General features: G+C 31.6%; 1 protein-coding gene across 21 annotated transcripts in view; it reads left to right on the top strand.

Moving 5' to 3' along the window:
- LOC145291288 (sodium-dependent dopamine transporter-like) overlaps positions 1-24,898 on the top strand; it is a 458,811-nt gene that overhangs the window by 173,704 nt on the left and 260,209 nt on the right. For all 21 annotated transcript variants that reach the window (XM_080138406.1, XM_080138214.1, XM_080137880.1 and 18 more), the window contains exon 2: positions 1,309-1,455. In XM_080138406.1, coding sequence (XP_079994532.1) covers positions 1,344-1,455 — 112 coding nt within the window. In that variant the 5' untranslated portion in view covers positions 1,309-1,343. The remainder of the gene's footprint in view (positions 1-1,308; positions 1,456-24,898) is intronic.

Raw genomic sequence — 24,898 nt, 5'->3', positions numbered from 1 at the left:
ATTATATATATATATATATATATATATATATATATATATATATATATAATGTATGAATATATATATATACATATATAGTAAGTTTTGAAATATATGGTAATTAAACTCGCCAGAATTTTCTGCATTTCATCCTTGTGTGGATTCGTCGGGCAATTGCAATAAATCGATGTGGCATCGTGTTTTTATATATGTCCGTGGTACTGGGTTTGCTAGTCATCCAATCAGATTCTTGGATTTTCGCACACTAATTTATTGTAGCTAATGAACTCTTTGTTGTTTTAGTGGAGGTCACCTAGTTTTAATTTGAATGCTTATTTACATTTTATGTTATTATTATTTTTATGTATTTGCTTATTAATTATTTTAATAATTATGATTATCATTTCTGTCATTGTTGCTGCTATTATTAGTATTAGCAATAGTTCATCATTCTTTTTTCCGTTATCCTAAGGTAACGTTTATTTTGTGTATACATACGTTTGCTATTTCACTATTGCTGTTTAATACATTTCGGTGTTCTTTAAACTTTACGATAACTAATTTCTCATTGAAACATGGTCTATACGGCTTGTCTGGGTCTACATGTGCTGGCTTGCCGTAGTATTTTCGACTCTATTATCGGTGATCGTATACTTCCTATGATTTCCCAGTAGTGATTCGCTAATGCTGTTTTTATTCTGCGTTTTTCGTGTTTGCATATATATATATATATATATGTTTTTTTGACTAATTCTTTTTTTTTGTCATTGAAATACATCCAACCAGTAAATTTTACTTCTAGCCACTCAATTAGTGCTATAAAATCAGATTATCAGAAGATACTGGCTCCTTGACCGAAACATGTCCACCCTTTGCTAAATTCACTCACGTTTTGCAAAGCTAAAATGAAAACTACAATTTTACTTTACGAAACAGCTAAACCAATCATGAATAAATATTTGAAAATATGAAGAAATTGAACCATAAAACTTTTATAGAGACGATTGGTAGGGGAATTAAATTACCAAAAGGGGTTGCTATGCCGAAAACAAAACAAATAAAACAAAACAAAACAAAACAAATATAACTGATCATGTCAATGTACACCGGTTGATTAAGTAAATTAAACGGCTCAATTAAAAATTCTGTATAGGATCCAGAGTTCAACAATTAGTTTTCAACGTTCGCAAAAATGCGCCGAAACTGATACAGACATTGTGAAAATAACAATAAAGACAGGAATTATAGTTCAAGTAACATAAAAAAAAATTTTTTTAATAATTTCGAAATACAATTAAACGTTTTCGTTGTTTTTATTCAATTTTGCAGACACTTTGGCACGGAAAGGTCCAGACGAGGCAAAAATGACTGGCAAAGACGTTTCAAAACGTACCAATACGACAACGAGCAGTTCGGCGTCGAAAATGACGAAGGATTCTTCAAGTGGAACAATTGTATCAACAACTGGATCAACAGGTAAATCCAACATCAATCTGACTTGCAGGCAAATTCTTCTTTTACTTGTTCATTCATTTCTGAAAGCAAACACTTTTCTAATGCATTAATATGACGTTCGATGGAATGTTAAATGAGTGCTTTTCTCTCATCTGTGTTTTAGTGTTCGGACATAATTTGCAACCTACAGCCAAATTAAAATTGTAATAATTGTTCATTTGTATCTATTTGCATATATATATATATATATATATATATATATATATATATATATATATGTATATATATACAGGGTGACCCCCTCCAAAACGGGCCCAACTCTAATTAGGCCCCGTTTCTTAGTGTTTTGTCCGAATGAAATGAAACTTTGATCATAACTAGTTTATTATATTCAAAACATCACATCAAAACACAAGGGTCTTTCGCCTTTTTTTCTCCGTTCTACAGCATATGTGCTAGATGACCTCCATTTAGCTTTTGTTTTTGTTTTGCGTCACCCTGTCTGTATATATATATATATATATATATATATATATATACACATATATATACATATATATATATATATGAATATATATATATGCATATATAATATACTTATGTTATCAAAGAGTAAATCTTTAACAAATCAAAACTTATCAAGATAAGAAAAGCTGAACACTATTAAGAGGAGCAAACAATATTAAATGAAAAATGAGGAATAAAAGTTGTATATAACTATAACATATAATCATGCAAATATATGTCTATTTGCATTTTGTATGATTTTCTTACTTCTCGTCTTCTGATGATGAGAAGAATTTAGCTTCGAAATGCCATGGCCCAAAGAGTTTTTTTTTTCTCCTTTACTTTTCATTATTGTCCTGATTATATAATAAAGGTATGTATAACTGTTATTCCTTATCCCTAATTTAATATTATATATATATATATATATATATATATATATATATATATATATATATATATATATATATATATATATATATAAAGGGTGTCCCCAAAGTCTGGCTGCATAACCTACATGGTGCCCACAAAGTCTGGATGCATAATCTACAGGGTGTCCACAAAGTCTGGCTGCATAATCTAAAGGGTGGCCATAAAGTCTGGATACATAATCTAAAGGGTGTCCACAAAGTCTGGATACATAATCTAAAGGGTGTCCACAAAGTCTGGCTACATGGCTACATAATCTACATGGTGCCCACAAAATCTGGCTGCATAATCTACAGGGTGTCCACAAAATCTGACTACATTAAGTAGCCAGACTTTGTGGACACCATGTATATATATATATATATATATATATATATAGAGAGAGAGAGAGAGAGAGAGAGAGAGAAAGAGAGAGAGAGAGAGAGACTTACATTTGAAGTTAATTATAAAAATGATCGAATAGAGATAACGGCGAGAAAATAGGAAAACAAAATTTAAAAGAAACAACATCAAGTCTTCTTAAGATTTTCTTTTTGTGCTCAAAGAATAAGCCTAAAAGACTGCTAAAATTATTAAACGATACAACGCATCTGACTTCCTGAGAATAAAGAATAAGTCGGCATTGAAATTGAGGACGATGAATTGTAATCTATAAGGTGCTTAGTGATGGAAGAATCGTTGCTATTGCTAAAAAAATCTGATAGCAAGTAATTTGCACGGCAAATTTTTGTTGGAACTTTAGATGAACTTTTTGGACACTGAATAAAGAAGAGGTCATTGCAGTATAGTATTTTATTGTTTATTTATGGCCTGTTCGTTAAAAAGTCTACATCCATCGCACTTTGACGTTTAAAGTTAGATTATTACTATTAAATATATTCAACAATATATAGTTTTATAAAGATTATATTAGTGTATGTTTTTCTCGACGAAAAAGTCTTATGGAAAACATAAAAATGTGAAAATTTTTGGTGCTATATAATTTGTAATATTTCGGACACCCCCTTCTTTTATCAATTCATTTTATTATATGAGGAAAATACTGCATTTGAAGCCTTTATGAAAAACTAAATACATTTAACTGGGAATAGTACTAGTTTCAAATATTCGTTTATGCAATTCGCGTATATGCACACGTCGACGTGACTCGATATTCTTCAACTCCAAAGAAAATTTCTTTTTTTTGTACAGAGTGGAACGATAAAATTGTCGCCATAGAAAAAAAAAACGACATTATTTCATTTCCGTTTGATAAGAACCGGTTTTCTTTTTTTGCAGACAATCTACTAGTTCACCAGTTGTGTACTAAACCCAAGAGAGATAGGAGCCTTCTATCATGTTGCGACGCATCTCTGATCTCACTCGTTGAACATTGTATCTATGAGTGAGATCGGAGATGCATCTCTGTACAACTCATGCTCACTACCGATAAAAGTTATTACAACAGAGCCATTGTAAGCACCCTCAAAATAAAAATCCGAACGGTTCAACGCTTGAGAGAACAGTTCAACGAAGTTTAAGGCCACGGTTATGGTCCTTAGTGTGGTTTCAAGTGAGGAACACATCTAGCTATCTCACATCTTTGAAGTCGGATTGAAAGTCAACATCAAAGTGCACCTGAATGTGTTGAAGAGTGTGGTGATCCCCTACTGCAATCGGATGGGTGTGGCAGCAGGACTCGGCGCTGGCCAACGAGTCCAAATATATCCAAGCTTGGCTTCAGAAGATGTTCTACGACTTTGTATCCTTCTATATCTGGCCTCACCTCTTCCTCTGATCTGAACTCGACGGCCTACTTCTTGGTCCTACATCAGGAACATTCACCAACATGACTTCCCACAACACCAAAGCCAGCTTTATCGTCGTCATCCGCCGAGTGTTCGCCAAGCTACCGCCGATGCTTATTGAAAAGGCATGCTCTCACTTCCGGACCAGTATCAAGGCAGTATTTAACGCTGAAAACAGCTACATTGAATACATTATGTAGGTTTAATACATAATCAAGTTACCTAAATTGATGTTTTCAATAAAAGTTTTAAATTAAAGCTGTAGTGTTCCTTTCTTGAGGGCGACAACTTTATCGTTCCACCCTATAAATAATTATTGTACCTACCATTTTTCATGACCAAGCCAAAGTAATTTGTATAATTTACAAATAATTTTGTCAAGACGAAATATTTCTCGGAATATACCCATTAACCTGCTTTTCTTATATGTTAAGGGCACTACGGCAGTAGCGATTGAGTTAACTAGAGTTAACTAGTTTAAATCCTGACATGATTTAGATTAGTATTTGTCACGATGTCCTTAATCTGCAAACAGACTTGTACTCCGAGTTGGGTGACGTAAAGACTAAGCAACAAGTAAGAGAGGTCAAAACACGGTAGACAAAACAAAGTCGAATGATAATGAATGGCAAATGACGTCACATATTTCTAGCGAGATAGAACATATGCTTTCAGTTCATTACACTAACTTGTACATTTTAGTACAGTTAGGGAAACAGGAACTCAGGAGGGAATTCCAAATTCTAGCAGTTCAAGGAGAGAAACTATTAAAGTAGAAAACTCATTGGCATATAGGGATTTTTACTGTGTAGGGATGGGATTTTGCTGATTGTCGGGTTATTTGGGGGTATTTACGTGGAAGGGGTACAAGGGCTTGTAGTCCGTCGGAGCACCTTGCATTAAAATACTTGTAAAACAGGCACAAGACTACATTTTATAGATAGGACAGGGGTTAGAGTCTGGTGAACAGAATGAGACCTACTAGGTTGTCGATTCTTTTTTAAAACCCAATTTAGTAGTGAAGAGCTAGTAGCAGATTCACCAGCCCAAACGTAACAACAATGCTCCATACATGGGAGAATGGTGACCTTGAAGAGCTCCGGGATACGCCAGCTGAAAAATAGACCCAAAGTATACAGTTTAACAGGCGGGCAGTTCTAGGAAAGAAACTTTGTTCGTGGAATTTACGCACAGGTTTAGGCACAAATAGAGATTAGAGGAAATAGTTGACGATAGTTGTAATCAGACGAGTATTCGCTCAATTTGAATCCTCTTTTTCAACTCATATGAATGGAATCATACAGTTTCCTTATTGAAATTACAAGGTTTATTCCTTGCATGGTCAACTAGAATTAGACGCTTTAAATCATCTATAATATAAATCTCACCTGTTTGTTTAAATGTTTAAATGTATATATGTATATATGTATGTATATATGTATGTATATATGTATGTATGTATGTATGTATGTATGTAAAAGGCGAATGAACCCTTTTTCTGGATCAACGGCCAACTAGCACCGTGTATATTTGTGTGTGTGTATACGAGTATTGGGGTAGAGAGGGCTCCCGTAAGCCGTGGTGAAGGCAACCTTTCTAGGAGAAGCAAATCTCTGATTTAAAAAACCATAAAGCGGAAGGCCAGTACCCGCATTAATTTGTTTCTGGCTATCTTGCTCTTGCTTGTTGCTGGATCTCAACATTTTGAACCGAGAGAGAGACTTAGTTGTCGTACAAAGCTAAGACTCTGTAACATCATCTTTGTATAGATACTCCCTCAGGCATTTGGGTTCATGGACTTTAAGTGTCTGAGGGAGTGGCACTCGTCTGACAAGACGTTGAAATCATCATGTATGTATGTATGTATGTATATATATGTATGTCTCGCAAAAATTTTTGAGAGAGGCGACGCATTTTCACGAGATCGGTATCATTTTGAATGCGACCCTTCGGACGACAAATGTCGCTTTTTGCCGATATTTTCGAAAGTCATCGGCTCTTTTCGATTGTCTAGCCTTAATTTGAACCTACGCTACTTTCGATTTGACGATAAGTACAGCAGCAAAGATGTCACTTTTTTGTTTTACTTTCTTTTCATCCTTCGCGATTCGGGTTCGAACCTATCAGCCTACTACCACTTTTATTTTTCTTTCTTTTCACACCTCCAAACACCCGGGCAACGCCGGGCAACGCCGGGTAACGCCGGGCAACGCCGGGTAACGCCGGGCAACGCCGGGTAACGCCGGGCAACGCCGGGCACCCAGGCTAGTCATTATATACAGAGAGAATCATCTTGAAGAAAAACATTTTTCAAATTCATATCAGGAATTATGTTTCTGATTTTTTTAGATGAGGATGAACATTTTTATATTTGAGGTAATATATAAAGTACTAACAAATTTCAGTTCGAAGTGACACTCTTCTGGAGATTGAAGGTTCACTCTTAAATGGGGATGATACTACGAATACAATTGTGAATTACTTAGGGCTTTTACCCGATCATGGTCGATGATACAAAAAAATGCTACGCTTGTGGATTAAATAAAAGATTCCGTTCAAAATTCTGTACAGATTCCTCAGTTCGTCAAAAAGATTCCCGAAATTCACAAATACACTTGAATAATGCCGGAGGTTACATCGACCGAAACGTTGAGTAAAGATGATAACAGTATTTCGAATAATCCAAATTAATTTCAGGCAGTGCATCATCCTCAAACACTACACAAATCTTTGGGGAAGCATTGGATACTAAAGATACCAAAATTATCTCCCCTTTTTGAGGAAAAATCACTTTTTAGATTAAACTAATGTCCCTTGATTAAAAATAGTTTTGTACTATCATAGTAAAAAAAAATAAATCTCAAAATCCTGTGAAAATCGCATTTTTTTTTTTGCACTAAGTATTGCTTTTCGGCCGTAAATAACTCTGAAATTGTTAAAGAGTTGCCGTTAAATAGACAAACCGAACCCAAACCTAATTCCTACAAATCTCATTCACGCCTTATAAATTGGGTTGATTTTAACCTGTCTCAATTCTCTGCCGCCCCTTTATAAAGCAATTTAAGCAATCTGATCTGATTTGTTAAAAAGTATAACAAAAATAATGCTCTGATTGGTTATTTATTGCTGTTTAACCACGCCTACTTCACAAAACAAAAAATCTCAAAAAAAAAAAAACATCTATAAACTGCTCTAATGTAGATTATTTTGCTATTATTAACACATCGGATTCCTTACGACGAAAATAGCATGTGTGTGGCAGGGACTAAGATGATGGGCGTGGCAGGGTAAAGTTAGCGACATGATGCTTAATTTGGGAGCAGATTGTGATAAAACGAGATCGATAGCTTTCGAGACGTGAATCAATTGATTTTTTTTTTTTTTTTTGGCATTTTAATTTGGAATCATTTTTTTTTTTCATGGCGGAGTTAATTCATGTCTGATAAAAGATCGAGATACATCGGACGCACGTGTGCTTTTGCTCCTCCTCTTTTTCTCTCTTTCTTCCTCTCTATTTTCTCTCTTCTGCTTTCTGTGTGTTTCTCTCTCTACTTTTTTGTTCCTGTCTATCTGTTACCATCTATTACTACAAGTTCTGCTATGAAAAGTTATCAAAAAGTAAATTTGAACTAATCAGCTTGAGAAGTGACGGTGAGACTGCACTTACCCACGACACAGCTACACGGAGAAAGAGAAAATAAGAAAGGTAGGGTGGGTGAAAGGAGGAGGAGGAGAGATAGATAGAGAGAAAAAAATTGAGGCTGATGATATAAGAAATTGCTAAGTGTGTTGAAAAGTTCGTACGTATCATTGGGGATGTTAATCATTCATCTATAACTAATCACTGATCGATCTATCGATTTATCGATAGCGGGTTATCTATTCTCTTCAGTTCTTTTTCTCTGTTTTCCTTTATCTTTCTCTCTTTCGTTACTATCTCAATCTTTCTCCATTCTCTCTATTTTCATATAAGCATAAAATTGTGATATAGATTTTTATTTATACAAACATTACTTTACTACACATTTACAAAACCTGTTTCAGTCACAACTATATAGAGCTTGACGTTATTAAGTTTAACTTTTTTATACCTTTATTAATGGAGCATATTTATATAAACAGAGTATCTTGAAAGCAAAATCAAAACTTCTTATACTTTGTGGCATTTTTTTGTTTAAAACAAGTCATAAAAATTTCAAAAAAAATAAGAAAATAAAAAGAGGAAAAAAGGCGGTAGCGAAAAAGTACGAAAATAAAAAAAAAACAGGGAAAATCGAGTTTATGGGATTGGGCAGTTTGAAATCTAATATGTAATATAAGCATAAAATTGTTATATGGATGTTTATTTATACAAACAGTATTTTACTACACTTTTACAAACCATGTTTCAGTCACAGCTATTTAGGGCTTGACTTTATTAAATTTAACATCTTTTTATACCTTTATTAATGGAACATATTTACATAAACAAAGTAAGGAGCATAATTTCTTAGATGTACTTCCACTTAATGACAAGCAAAGCATACTTATAGTATGCTTATTAATACAAACATATTGACTACATATATGCATATATGTTTCAGCTACAATCCATTTTGAGATCCAGCTTCACCAGGCCTATTCTGCTCTTAAAACCAAAATCAAAACTTCTTATATTTGATGGCATTTTTTCTTGTTTAAAACAAGTCATAAAATATTTAAAGAAAATAAGAAAGATAAAGAGAAAGAAAGGGAGAGATAAAGTACGAAAATAAAGCATAGGAAAAACAATGGGTTTAGAGGGGTTGGGCAGTTTGAATCAATGTCAATGTACTTTATAGCTTTTTATTTTATCTCATTATATTTGGATGTCTGTTCACTATTAGTCTAGACTTCGGCTTGCTTTATGACCTTTTTAAATCCTTCATTTTGATTGCTCAATCTGGTCTAGATTCTTCTTACCAATCCATTGGCCAAACGCGCCTCATATTACTTTTCTGGCACCCGCACGGCAATAAAATACCCAATGGGAATACGCATATTTATACACATAATTGTTTGCACTCATACGTATACACACCCACGCATTCCTATATATACACACATATCCGCAGGAAATATATATATATATATATATATATATATGTATGGGGGATATGTGTGTGTGTTTGTGTGTGTGTGTGTGTGTGTGTGTGTGTGTGTGCGCGCATACATGAATAGTCGAACTTCTGTGTAACTTGTATTTTCTTTCTTTTTGATGAAGCTATTCATTCCTTAAAATCAAATTTATATCTCAATGTGTTAGATAAAATAAAAAGTGGGGGGGGTCTATCTTTTTGTGAATTACGTATTTATTTATAAGTAATTCTTATTTAACGTCAATTTTCTTCACTTCAAAGGTAACAATCAGCCTATGCATATATATATGTGTGTGTGTGTGTGTGTGTGTGTGTGTGTGTGTGTGTGTGTGTGTGTGTGTGTGTGTGTAAAATATAACACACATGATCGATTATTAATACCTATAATCACGGAGTTTAATTAATTAATTGGGTCTGTTAGTAGTGACATTGATTTTATTGGTATATCAATATTACAAGAAGGAAAGATCAAATACATGAAGGAGGTGGATAATAAAGATAATAAAGTCAACCACACAATATCACATAACAAAGCGATGACGGGAATAAAAATAGGGATAAAAAGAAAAGGAAATAAAAATGATAAACTAGCATATAATATTAATGATGCACGTATGTAAAAGAAAATTAGGAGCAAAAGGCAAGTTTGGTTTAATCCACCTTTCAGTGAACATATACAAAATAATATCCCTTAAAATTTTACAAAATAATTGATAAGAACTTCGCGCAAATAACTAATTAATGTCAATTGGAAGGTAATAGCTTAATTTCTGAAATTTTATACAAATATGGAGTTAAGATGGGTAAAATGATATACATAGGGGAATTCAATGTAAATTTAAGAACAAATACCGAAACCATATTGTATCATTTAAGATAGGTCCAGAGAAGGAATCAAATTGGAATGAGGATAAGGAAAAAATAAGGATATGACAACAATAGATATGAAAAATAACAAGAGAAACATGACCTTATTAGGGTATTGGGTCAGGGAACTGTAAAAACAAAATCGAATTAGAATTAAAATGGACAATAATAGATAAAGCTAGAAAATATAGACCTAATAAATCAAAAAGGTTTAATATATCTTACTTGATTCGTGAGTTCTTAAGAAGAAATTTTAAATAAACGTTTAATGTTATACAAAGCTGTCTTCACAGAAGTACATCCTTTTTACTACACCTAAACATAATTAAAATAATAGATTAAAAATAATAAATTATATGTTCTGAATGAAAGGTAAATGTAGTAAGATACTTTTAATTGTAATTTAGGATGCTGTAATAAATAAATTAATATGTCGTAAACTTAACAGATAGAAACTTAACTATTAGCTAGATGAGGAAAATAGAATTTAATTTAAATATAATAATTGTTATTGGTAATAAATAAACACCTGAAACATTTCAATAGAACACAAAAGTAGGAAAAAAAGAAAAAAATCAAATATTAAGTAATTGCAAAATATCGAGATGAACGGATCATGATTGATGAAAATAGATTAAATCACAATATATGTATTATGTAAACTGTGTGCGAAATTGAACCTAAATTACTATAAAGAGAACAAAATGTGAACTATACGTTTAAAATTAAGAATGATTTATTAATAAAAATGTAAATTTTAAATTAGGTATAAAAATGAATTTTGATTAAATAATAAGTTGATAAATGTGGGACAAAAATCGGGCTTTGTTTCTTAGACTGTCTTGATAATATGAAATAGAAACATGGATATTAAATAATTATAAAACAGCGATATATTATTTTATATTAAGATATATTATTTTATATTAAGATATATTATTTTATATTAAGATATATTATTTTATATTAAGATAAAAAAGTAGATTTTTCATAATTAGTATGAGATGAAGATAAATATATCTTATAATAATTTAAATAAACCTTTTTAATTATAGATTTTTTATAAAAAGTATCATTAAAAATGAAAAATAATCAACAAGTATATTGGAACATTTAAATTAAAATTAATACGAAACTAACGCAAATTGAGAAATAAATAGTTAAATATATGAATGGATACGAGAATTTAGAAGATTGTCATTAAAATAATGAACATGCATCAATAAAATAAAATAAATCAGAGAAAATAATAATAATAATAATAATAATAATAATAATAATAATAATAATAATAATAATAATAATAATAATAATATACGTACATCAATTAAATAAATAAATCACAGAGGAAAAGATAATAAAAAAAATCAAAAAAGGATTAAATTAATTATTATATTAAAAATATACGCATACAAAAATGCACATTGCTATTCAAGATTTTCAATAACAAGATAAAAGTATTTATACATACATGCGAGTGTTTATACTTTCTATTTTTTAAGCGTTTACCGCTTCTTTTCATGAAGAAAGTAATACGAGGAGACATTCACTGAGAGTTTCATATATGGTTTTATTTAGAAATAATCAACGTAGAGGAGAGAGTCTAATGCTAGCGTAATTAGGTACTTACTTTAATATTAAGATAAAAAAGTAGATTTTTCATAATTAGTATGAGATGAAGATAAATATATCTTATAATAATTTAAATAAACCTTTTAATTATAGTTTCTTTATATAAAAAGTATCATTAAAAATGGAAAATAATCAATAAGTATATCGGAACATTTAAATTAAAATTAATACGAAACTAAAGCAAATTGAGAAATAAATACTTCAATAAATGAATGGATACGAGAGTTTAGAAGATTTTCATTAAAATAATCGAAATACATAAATAAAATAAATAAATTATAGAGTAAAAATAATTTAAAAATATAAAAATTGCATTAAAATATTAAATGCATATAAAATAAGAAATTGTAACATTGTCATTTAATAACTAAAATAAGAAATACAAAAGGGTGATACTTATCTAATTCGAAAGCAATCGAAAATAAATTTTAAAAAATGAGGAAAAGCGAGGTTAATCCCTTAAAATATATGTTTATCTTTATATGACAAATGTATTTTAGTGTCTGATGAGTAGCCGTTTTGGAATGCATTTTAATGAAATTATGTTTACATTTATCCAAATGTGTATGAACCAATTGTAATACATACGGAAATTCACCGTATGACGTTCTTATTTTATATTTTGTTGTCTGAATTATTGCAAATTATATGTATACACACACACATACATACACACACGCATGCACACACACACACACACACATATATATATATATATGTATATATAGTCATCCACATACAGTACTGTTTCGCTGTTTCACAGCTCATCAGTGCGGCTAGATATATATATATATATATATATATATATATATATATATATATATATATATATATATATATTAAATTGTAATTCAATGAATTTCATTTATTTGCTCTATCTTGCATATCGAGCAATTCTTGTTTAGATGGGATAACTTATAGAATATTACTGCCAGTAATATTTTGTAAACCTTGCAATCTCACGTTTCCATAACAACTGATTGTTAAATAAAAACTATTCTGAAGTATATATATATATATGTATATATATATATATATATATATATATATATATATATATATATATATATATATATATGGCGTAACAAATAGATAAACTTAAATTAACTTGAAATAATCTGTTGTGACAATGTAATGTTTTCATTGCTAGTACTAATAATAAAACGATACATTAAAATGATAAATATTTATTGTCTTGAAGGCACAGTCTAATTAATAAAAAGGTGTCATCTTGGCACAGACTTTGTCCTTTACTACCAATTAGTCGCCTCACCCCGTATTTCCTGGTGGTCATTCACCCTGTGCTGACCCTGCTCAGTGTCTTTTATCTCTGGGTGTCTAATGAGAACCGATACCTCAACGTTAATATGCCGTAAGTTTAATAGGCAATATCAAACGTTATCAAAGATGTCTGCTTGATTGATTTATTTACTTCCGGTTTTATGAACATCTGGCGCGTATTAAATGTAGTCGTCTGTTAATGATTCCAAAATTTTTTTCTTTTATCTATCTTTTTTATATAATTTTTTTATTGCAACCTTTGCAAAAAATAATAAAATTATGAATAAATAATATTTATTATAATTTTTCTCTTTGATGTCTGTGTATCAGATGAATCCTAATATAAAAATCAGATTTTTTTTTAATTAAGAAAAAAAGCTTTTTTTCATATTTACTTTTAAATTAAATTATTTGATAAGACCTGACTTTTTTTATGTAGTCAGCTGAAAGTTTAGAGGTCGATGTATAAAAGAACAAAGAAAAATGTCGTTCAAAATAAAAAGAGAAAATGCGTTTGTTTATTTTTTAAATAATTCTGTCTACGAATAAATAGGAATACAGGGTGACCTAAAAACGTGATATCTCCATTATTTATTCGCCGATTGCCCTTATTTTACAAGACATGACAGAATCAACGACCCCAGTGGGAGCTGGGACAAAGAATACACTGTGTTAAATTTCGTTCGGACAAAACACTAAGAAACGGGGCCTAATTAGAGTTGGGGCCCGTTTGGAGGGGGGGGGGTCATCCTGTATAAACATCCAATGCCGGAATTTTATGACGTCATTATTTTCTCTCTTCTTTTTAATAATAGATATTAATCAGAGAAATATTTCACTTATATTTTTACAAAGGTTTTTGTCCCAATATCTATATTATATTTCTCTTTGTTTTACCGCCTTTCTGTTTGTATTTCTGTTTATTTTTGGTTGTTTCTTTTAACTACTGTGTATGTGAAACGACACTAACCCTATTCAGGTGTAATCGGCTTCTTCCGAAGAAGGAAGTTTCATGGGAGTATTAAATTCACAAGCGGTCCCCAGTCGCATGTATATCGCGTTAGGGTAGATGACGGCGATAGGTTTTTGCAATACTTGCAGGGAGATGTCGACGTCCTCCTATATACGGCGCCTGGAGTTCTCAAATTGGTCACCCATTTTAGTAATGACCAGGCTAAACGTTCCTTAACTTCGATATATATATATTTAGCAAAAATGGTAATTAGTAAGAACCTGAAGAAAGTGCTCAATACTATTGCAGAGCAAATATATGTTTTCGTTTTTTATTACCGTTTTATCTGCTTAGTTACACATGTTTCGGTTACCGAATTGTATTAACGGTCCAGTAGCTTCATCAGACATGACGGAAATGGTCATTATAATTGGAAAAATGATATTAGAAGTAGCACGAAGAAACGGGGAAAGAAAAGGAAGAAAAGTTTTAAGATTTAATAAACATTAGACGGTTGTAGGGATAAGGGGGAGTTTACGAAATTCAGCGAAACACGGACAGGCATATAGGGAGGGGAGAGAGATAGAGAAGGGTAAGGAACGGAGGGGAGAAGAATTTCAATTTTAAGTTTTAAGATTTAATAAATATTAGAAGGTGGCAGGGGTTAGGAGGGTTTAACCTGTTTAACCAGACACGGATAGAAATATATGAAAGGGCTAGAGAGTGAGAGTGAGAGATAGAGAGAGAGAAAGATAGAGAAGGTGAATATATATATATAAAAAATGTCTGCCGTAAACCACTAAACTAGTTTTAAAACAGATCCTTTGTTCGATAAAATGCATGCCCATTGGCTGATAGGAAGGGGCGCGGTGGATACTAGAAAACTGATTGACTAACTAAAATCCTCAACAGAAGAGGACCGTATAAATACGATAAACAACCACAGAATTCGCGCATAAGCCTGACGAATCCTAGAGTGGATGAAACGCCGAATATTCAGTGTAGCTTAATCGCCATATATATTTTATAAATTACTATATATATATATATATATATATATATATATATATATATATATATATATATATATATATATATATATATATACTAGCAGAAGTACCCGTCGTTGACTGGATTCAAAAACAGCCTACAGAAAATGAAATGTGATTGATGAAAGTATTATAGGTTATGAAAAGGAGAGGGTTGTTAAGAGATAGGGTTTGATACTTAAAAAGTTCACCCTAAGCAAAATATGATGAAAGTAAAGATAATTTTCGCGAAAATATATTTTTATATCAACTTTGTTTCCATTCGTAGCCAAGAGTGACCAACAAAATGATATTTCTTTACAAAGAGAGAATGTTATATATATACATATATATATATATATATATATATATATATATATATATATATATATATATATATATATAGCCAGTAGAGTTTAGTTTCCTAGAAGTACATCCAATGAAACAACACGTGTCTACCAAAATAGTGCTCAATGAGTGAACAGAGCATGTATATTAATTTTATTTATACAAACATTAATGGCTACATATGTGCATACATGTTTCTGTAATCACCCACGTTGGGGGATTACGTCTTCAGGCCAAGAACTACCTTCAAAAGTGACATTTCCACCAAATACATTTTTCTACTTCGTTTATCAAGTTAAAAATACAACCTGGGTGGGATTCAAAAAACAAAAAACGGTAAAAGGATGAGTGAGGTCTCTGAAGATGATAAACATCTTTTTTCTTTTCCCCTTCCCCCATGTAACCTAACTTTTGGCTTTTTATGACATAGGGTACTTGAGAGCTTAGTTTTCTTGTCTTAGAGTCTGTAAGTTAATAACCTTAGCTATGGTCAACCAAGTACTGACCGGTGCCTAGGATAATGGAACTGCTATAAGTACAACTAACCCCCATCAAATAACCCCCCCACAAAGAGGATAAGTGAGTGTCACAAATATAATCATACCCATATGGGTTACGTAAGTCACTTAATGTTCTACTTCATCGAGCAGTTATGTTATTACTAGCCGAAATAAGTACCTGTATGAAGGTATATTTGAACTAAATGAGTAATAGATCGTTTTGAGTGAAGCCCGTAATAATGTATGCATATGGATATTTTTGGGTGTGTGCATGTATGGATATATGATCTTTATAGACCCGGGTAGGAAAAATAATTTATTAATATAAAAAAAAAAAAAAAAAAAAAAAAAAAATAGAAGAAATAAATAGATGAAAGAAAGTAAGGAATGAAGGGTGAATGGAAGAGAAAGGAATAAGGGTATTAGTGTGAATAAGCAAAGATGAAGGTAAGTACTACAATATATAAGCTTATATACTAGGTTTATATAACCTAAATACTCTGATTTCTGTCATATGTTATTATATATTATTATTGTGTCGTGATACATCTTATGTATATCTGCCTTACCATCGAAAGAATCTTTGTTAAATATGAGGATAACCCTATGAACTTCATGCTGAATTCAATATAAATTTTTACGTAGTGTCAATTTTTACGGTAAAAACCTACAACTTAAGAAAGTGTAACAAGCGGAAGGGGCCATGAAACATAACTAGAGATGTGGAATTTGATAGAAAAAGTGAATTTATACAGTAGGTGTATTCATGTCTGTTTCTACTTTAGATGTATCATTTGGGGGCACGGTACATGTATGCATGTATATGTATATATATGTCTATATTTGTGTGACTTTGGATATATAGGTGTATTTTACGTATGCATGTATGTTTGTATGTTTATATATATATATATGTATATCTGTATCTATGTATCGGTGTGTATGTTTGTATGTGGATGTGTCTCTGTGTCTATTGTATGTAGATGTATGTATACACACGTATATTTCTGAACTATTAGAATAGGCTGCCTCGTATAGAATTGTTGTAACAATATAGATTAGAAAAATGTATGGATGTCCGAATGTTGTTTATATATATGTTATATATGTATGTATGTGTTGATATGTATATGTATGTCTGTTGTGTGTGTGTTTATATGTATGTATGTGTATATGTATATATATATATATATGTATATGTATGTATTTTTGTATTTATGTATTTATGTATGTATGTATGTGTGTGTTTGTGTATATATGTGTATATGTATGTATATGTATATATGTATATATATATATATATATATATATATATATATATATGTGTGTATATATATATGTATATATATGTACACCCGTCTGTAGTCGGGTAGCATAATATTGCACATACGAAGATGTTACCACGCTGCATAAGTAAAGAAAAATACTATTATTTGTCTCTGTATGTTTGTAATGTGTGTGTGTATATATGCGCGGGTGTAGATAAATGTTAGACATTTATAAGTGTATTGATACACGCATATAGGTACATGTGTGGTTTAGAAAACTTTCGGGTTTATATTTATTCACATTTTGTTGGTTTATTTGTTTTAATTTAATTTTACTTTATTCTTATTTATTTATTTTTTTTATTTTTTATTTTTTTATTTTTTTATTTTTTATTTTATTTTTATTTTTTTATTTTTTATTTTTTTATTTATTTATTTTTTATTTTATTTATTTTTTTATTTTTTATTATATTTTTTATTTTTATTTATTTATTTATTTATTTATGTATTTTATTTTTATTTTTATTTATTTATATTTTTTTATTTACCTTAATGTAACTTTTACTTTATCCTCTATGTAGTTTCAGAATCATTGTCTAGTTTCAGTAAATAAAACAAAGAGTGTTCAGCATGGATTCGCTTTTGAATATATTGATTAATGTGTGTATGTGTGTGTTGGCAGTGTCTGTGTATGGATGTGTTATGTGTGTGTTGCGTGTATGTGTGGGTGGAGGTAGATTAAAAAGGCACCGGTCAGTACTTGGTTGACCATAGCTAAGGTTATTAACTTACAGACTCTAAGACAAGAAAACTAAGCTCTCAAGTACCCTATGTCATAAAAAGCCAAAAGTTAGGTTACATGGGGGAAGGGGAAAAGAAAAAAGATGTTTATCATCTTCAGAGACCTCACTCATCCTTTTACCGTTTTTTGTTTTTTGAATCCCACCCAGGTTGTATTTTTAACTTGATAAACGAAGTAGAAAAATGTATTTGGTGGAAATGTCACTTTTGAAGGTAGTTCTTGGCCTGAAGACGTAATCCCCCAACGTGGGTGATTACAGAAACATGTATGCACATATGTAGCCATTAATGTTTGTATAAATAAAATTAATATATATATATATATATATATATATATATATATATATATATATATAAGAAATAAATGTTACCATAGTCAATAAAATTTACTTTTATGGTAGAAAAGTGTATTGGTTTGTATTTTTAAGTAGTTTGTAAAAAGTTGTTTTTTTTTAATTCACGAACCGGTTTAAAAAAATCAAAATGGCAGCGACCTTGAAATGGAGTGCCCCATTTTCAATTTGAAGGAGGGACACCTGAGCATTCTGTGTTAACAATTTTAGAGAGTTCTGTCAACGTAAGTAATATTTTAATGTTTTCCGTTATTTTGTGCTTGAGGAATATTCGATTATAGCATGTGCAGTTTATATAAAAATTCATTTAAGTAGTTATCGCCTCAAGTTTCGTTTTAATTTCGGTTCGCTGAAATTATTTCAAGTAAAGAGCATTAAAAAACTATTTCAAAACAAAAACGAACATGAACTGAACTTTTATTGAATATGGTAACATTTACTTCTTGTATATTTATTTTTTCGGGTAGTCGTTTGTTGGCTTTTCTGCTAAACACTCTTACTAAATAATATCGACGAAATATAGAAAAACAAAGAAACAAAAATAGTTTGGAAAAATAATGAAGCTTTACTTACTTTAGTAAAATAATCCGAAACAGCAAAATTTGATATTAAAAAAATAAACACGTAATTACTTTAGTTTTTTAAAGCAAAGAACAGCTTCATTTCAGTTGTACAATATTGAACGGTGTAGTATTGCGGATTCAGGGTTGTACTATAGTAATGTAAAGAACACGCAGAAAGGGTTGTAAGCAACTGAATTCCTTCTAGTACACTGACAAAAAGCTTAAACAGATATATAAATAAAAAATAAAAAGGTTATGTAAATGTTTTTAAAAAGACACGTAATCACGTGAGCAGGATATTTTCCTTCTTTTGACACGATAACAGGTAACGTTCTTATTTTTATTATTTATCTATTTATCTATTTTCGAAAGAGTGCCACGTGCAAGTGGAGAAGGAAAAAACAGAGTTATGCAAAATTTGTGTCGAGAATTGTCTAAAGTTGCGACTTTGGGGGGGGGGATTTCACTTCAATAAGAACGTGAATTTATGAGGTGAATTTATTCGACACAATATGATTCAACTAAAAAAATAAATAAAAGCTAACATGAATTAAGATTAAAATTAAGGTGTTATTGTAGATCCTCACCCCTTTTAGAAACCTTGTTAAACTTTGTGACATATTTACATTCTATGGAGGTCAGGCGCGAACGAACACCCCATAATTTTATTATACCATATTTTTTTCAAACTGAAACATAATTATCAAAGTCTACTGACGCAAATAGATATGAAAAGTCTTTGTTAAAGTTTGTGTCATATTTCCATGGAGTACATGCACGAACTCGGACCCCACAATTTTATTATACCATCCCTATTTAAGTTGAAACATACTTATCAAAGTACATCTATATCAAAAACCCTTGCAAACGTTTTTCTGTTTTCATTTTTTATTTCCATACTTTGGGGGCCAGGCGCGAACGCAGACCCCACAATTTTTATGAACCACCGTTCTGACAGATCAAACATACTCATTCCTGATCCTCGAATCATCTTCTATCATTATATGTAATCAGTTTTTTTAAATAGTCAACCATATATTCGTGACCAGACACACACACACATACACACACACGCACACACACGCACACACACACAGACGTTCAGCTTTATATCATAGATTATATATTATATTATATATATATATATATATATATATATATATATATATTTTACACAGTGATTACCATTTATCAAGGCCCGGAACCCACTCAGGGATAAGGGTTATTGCAAGTACATTACGTTAGTGTGGAGATTTGAGGAAGTGTTTACTTAAGGGGGCGGTTCACTAGGAATTTGTTAACATTGGACTTGAAGACATCCAAGTTGTAGTCAGGTGGGATGTAGACAGACGGAACAGAGTTCCACAGGCGTGCAGTTCTAAGAAAGAAGCTTTGTGTATGGAATCCACGTTTTGATTTAGGCACAGATATAGAGTGGGGGAAAATTTTCACAGTGGATTCAGCTAGACGGGTGTTTTTCGTGAAAGATTGGCGAGAGGGGACCAGAGATTGGAGTTCAGATGAGCATCTGCCATGGAAATAACGATAAAACAAGTATAGGCTCGCAACGTCTCTTCTGTGGGAGAGAGATTGGAGGGTAGAGAAAAGGGCATCCCCCACTAAGCCACGAAGTCTATTTTGTACTCTGACAAGGCAGGATAGGCTGTTTTTAGCAGCTCCTGCCCAGATATGGCAACAGTATTCCATCCTTGGACGTACTTGGCTTTTATATAGATAGAGAATTGCATCAGTAGTGAGATATCTTCTGGAGCGGTAGAAGGATCCGACCATCTTTCCAGCGACCTTGGCAACAGACTTGATGTACGTGTTCCATTTCAGATCAGGAGTAAAGGTCAAACCCAGAAGCTTGTCAAAACACGAGGCCTCACCCAGACGAGAGTCATCCATCACAATTGATGCCAGATGGGGATCAGAGCGTTGATGATGTAAGGAGAGGAGTTTGGTTTTGGATGCATTAAAGGTAACCAGACACGTCTTTCCCCACTGAACCACGCGCTCGAGATCAGAGGAGAGAGAATCAGAGAGAACTTTGTCATTTACAGCCTTTGATGTGTTGCCGTAGATGGTTGTGTCATCAGCATAGATGTCAACGAATGATTTAAGTATGTGTTTAGGGAGGTCATTGATGTAGATCAGGAAGAGAGTTGGGCCCAGGATTGACCCCTGAGGGACTCCAGCATTTATATTGCAGGCCTCTGATTTTTGTCCATCTACCACTACTCTTATGAGCCTATCGGAGAGAAATGATTTAATGATTGAGAAAACATCTCCAGTTATACCGTAGCTGGAAATCTTGTGGAGTAGACCCTTATGCAATATCTTGTCGAAGGCCTTTGATATGTCAAGAGCAATTGCCCTAGAAAAGAAGCCTTTGTCAAGAGATTCACTAATCCTGTGGGATATAACCGTCAGCACATCTGCGGTAGATCTTGCAGAGCGGAAACCATATTGTGTGTCACTAAGAAGGTTGTTCCTGCTGAGGTGGTTGACTATTTCTCTATTTAATATGGATTCCAGCAACTTACTCATAACACACAGGAGACTTATTGGTCTGTACTGAGAGGGAGATGACTTATCACCTGAATCCTTAAATACAGGGCAAACTGATGAGGTCTTCCAGGGAGTTGGAAAGCACTTCTCCTTAAGGCAGCGCTTAAATAGTTTCGTAAGTATGGGAGCAAGTTCTGGTTGAAGCTTTTTTAACACTATAATTGGGATGCCATCAAGACCAGTTGCTTTACTGGAATCTAGGTTCTTGATTAGCTTGGCGACCTTATGCACGGATATTTGTATATAACCTAGCTTGTTCTGTGTTATAGGAGGAAATATGGGGAGTTGATGGCCTTCGTCGCATAGGGTAGAATTAGAAGTTCTTTGCAAATAGTTTGGCCTTGTCTGACGCTGACGAGATGACCTCTGGTCCATTGATAATGGTTGGGATAGAACGCACACTTCTGTTCAGGATCCTATTTGTTATTTGCCAAAACTGGTGGGAACCAAGCCGCTGATCAGCTACCTTGGATTTAACAGACTAGCTCTCTTGCATTTTTTATTACTCTTTTACAGTGGTTGCTGGCAGTCCTGAAAGCAGCTTTAGTCTCAGTGCATCTATTACGTTGGTAGATATTATATTATATATATAGTGATAATAGTAATTAAAATAAAGGAATGGGATTATGTTCGCTAAGTAATTGCATAAATACAGAGGGCATGAAATAGAAGATATATATATATATATATATATATATATATATATATATATATATATATATATATATATATACATTAACACATATATTTATATATAAATATACACACATACACAATTATATATATGTATTTTCAGGAAGAAACCGAAGTGCAATCTGTTGGATTTAATTTGCAAACCAATGTAGTGGCGGGAACTCTCCAAAATACCACAATTAATTCAATTCAACCAATCGAAGATACATTGCAATTTAGGCAAAAAAAAAGAACAGAAATTAAATAGCATAAACAAATACAGATTGTATTATTTTATGTAATAGATTTTAATTTATTAATCATTTGTTATTTTTAATTTATTTCTTTTTGTCTACTCGTGTATCAATAACAAGAATAAAAATGCTAATAGTGGATAATAATAATAATAATGATAATAATAATAATAATAACGAAAACAACAACAATAATAATAATAATAATAATAATAATAATAATTAATATATATATATATATATATATATATATATATATATATATATATATATATATATATATATGTATAATTGTTGTATCTTTTCCTACGTTTCCAAACAGTATATGTCGCCATTTTTCAAACTGGTTGCGCCCTCTGTCGTTGAACTCGCAACACGCTTGCCATCGATCATGACAAACGTCGGCTTTAATGAAAAAATGTCTTTAACTCTAAGGTTTACATTTTGCATATCGTTTTCATTAGACAGGATAGTGGTCGACGATTTTTCAGAATCGAAAAGATAGATATTTTTTGCTTGTTTATTTATGTTAAAAGTATTTAATTATTTTTAATTAACGAAAAGATGAACAAACAAAAACAATTTATATCATGTGGGAAAATAGCGGATTGTATATTTTGTCGAATCGATCGAACAAGTGCAAGCAGAATCAAAAGTGAACGAAATAATGCTCATGTGTGTGTGTGTGTGTGTGTGTGTGTGCGAATGTGTGTCACTACAGCTCCTTTTTAATAGAAGCTAGCTTGTCTCTACTATATCACTATGTTCATGGTGGGTGCTCGAATGAGCTTCAATTGCAGGTCACGCTGTAAAACATTCACAGCCAGAACATTTCTATCTACAGCCACAACAAAGAACTTTCTTTTCTCTTTTTCTCTTTATCAAAACTCAAAGGACACATTTATTAGCATTCTCCCCCTGAAATATCCTTTATATGTGAAACAAGATACCACGAGTCGGCTTCTGAACCGACTACAACATGATCTTCAAGTCTAATATAACCAAATACTTGTATAACCGTCCTCTTATACAATCAATTGTAATAATCTGCCCTTTCCACCGATTATTACTGGTTCTCTTATGGTGGTGATACGCGTTCACCTGATGACCTATTGAAGACTTATGCTCCAGTGGGCCCCCCATGCCTTGATGAGTTTTGATTTTATTAATACATATATATATATATATATATATATATATATATATGTATACATATATATATATGTATATATATATGTATATATGTATATATATATATATATATATATATATATATATATATATATATATATATATATATATATATATATAAGATATCGACATCAGCATTTAAGCAATAGAAGTCATTAAATATGTATTTTACATAAATTTTTAAAAAAATATTTCGAAATATTTTGTATAATTTGGATTATTCGGACTACTGTTCTCATCTTATGTGTTATTAACACAACAGACCAAATTGATAGAATTAATAGTATTTATACACGCGACATCGTTTAAAGATTTTAATCGGGTTTCTATTAGCAAAAGCAATTCTGTATTTATATGTTTTGCTATACATTCTTGTTATTTATTTAATAACTTAATGTAGTTGATGAAGTTCATCATATACATATTGACGTGTAAAAATATTTTTAAAAAATATAATACACATTTACCTTCCTTTATATAATGTACATCTATAATATAAATCTCACCTGTCTATTTAAATGTATGTATGTATGTATGTTTGCATGTATGTATGTCTGCCTTAAACTTTCAATAGAGGCGACGGATTTTACCAAAATCAGTATCGTTTTAAATTTCGACAGAGGTAATGGATTTTTACAAGATAGGTATCGATTTGAAGTCGATCCTTCGGATGACAAATATTGAAAAATTGGCTAAAAACATTAATTCCTCCCTCCTCAACGGGAGCACCTTTCTACAGGAAGGGGTCGCTTTTTTCGTCGATATTTTCGAAAGTCATACCCCTCTTTTCGATTGTCTAATTTAAACTTACGTCACTTCCGGTTCGGCGATGGGCGCAAAAGCAAAGATTTCAGGTGTTTTTTCACGTTCTTTTCCTCCTTCGCGGTACGGATTCGAGCATGCCTGTCTACTACAAGTTTTTTTTTTTTTTTTTTTTGCTCAACACACATCTCCAAACAAGCGAGCAACGCCGGGCACCCAGGCTAGTTAAATATATTACCTGTTGAAGGAGAGTGTGGTTTTTCTAAATACAAACTGTTGAAATTTGATTCTCACTCTTGCTAATGTGCAACGAAATGTAGGATTTACTAAAAAAAACTCATCGGAGTATTTGACAGTGACTTTACTTTTGTAGTTTTTATTTTGTTTTCAGTGAAAATTTAACTATTCTTGACATTCTTGATGCGTTGTCGTTTTTAAATACTTACAAAAATCATGTAAGGATTATCGGATTTTTTGCGAAACATATTTCATTATATGACTTAAAATAAACATTGCTTGAAGACTTCTTCAAACAACTTTAATGCATTTGTATTTAGAACATTATTTTAAAAAAAATTTTA

This window comes from Euprymna scolopes, chromosome 1 (genome assembly GCF_053919585.1).
Source record: "Euprymna scolopes isolate OS-2025 chromosome 1, ASM5391958v1, whole genome shotgun sequence".
In the NCBI taxonomy this organism is placed as follows: Eukaryota; Metazoa; Mollusca; class Cephalopoda; order Sepiida; family Sepiolidae; genus Euprymna; species Euprymna scolopes.
Note: the sequence above shows the minus strand (reverse complement) of the source record. Positions and strands in the feature narration are given on the sequence as shown.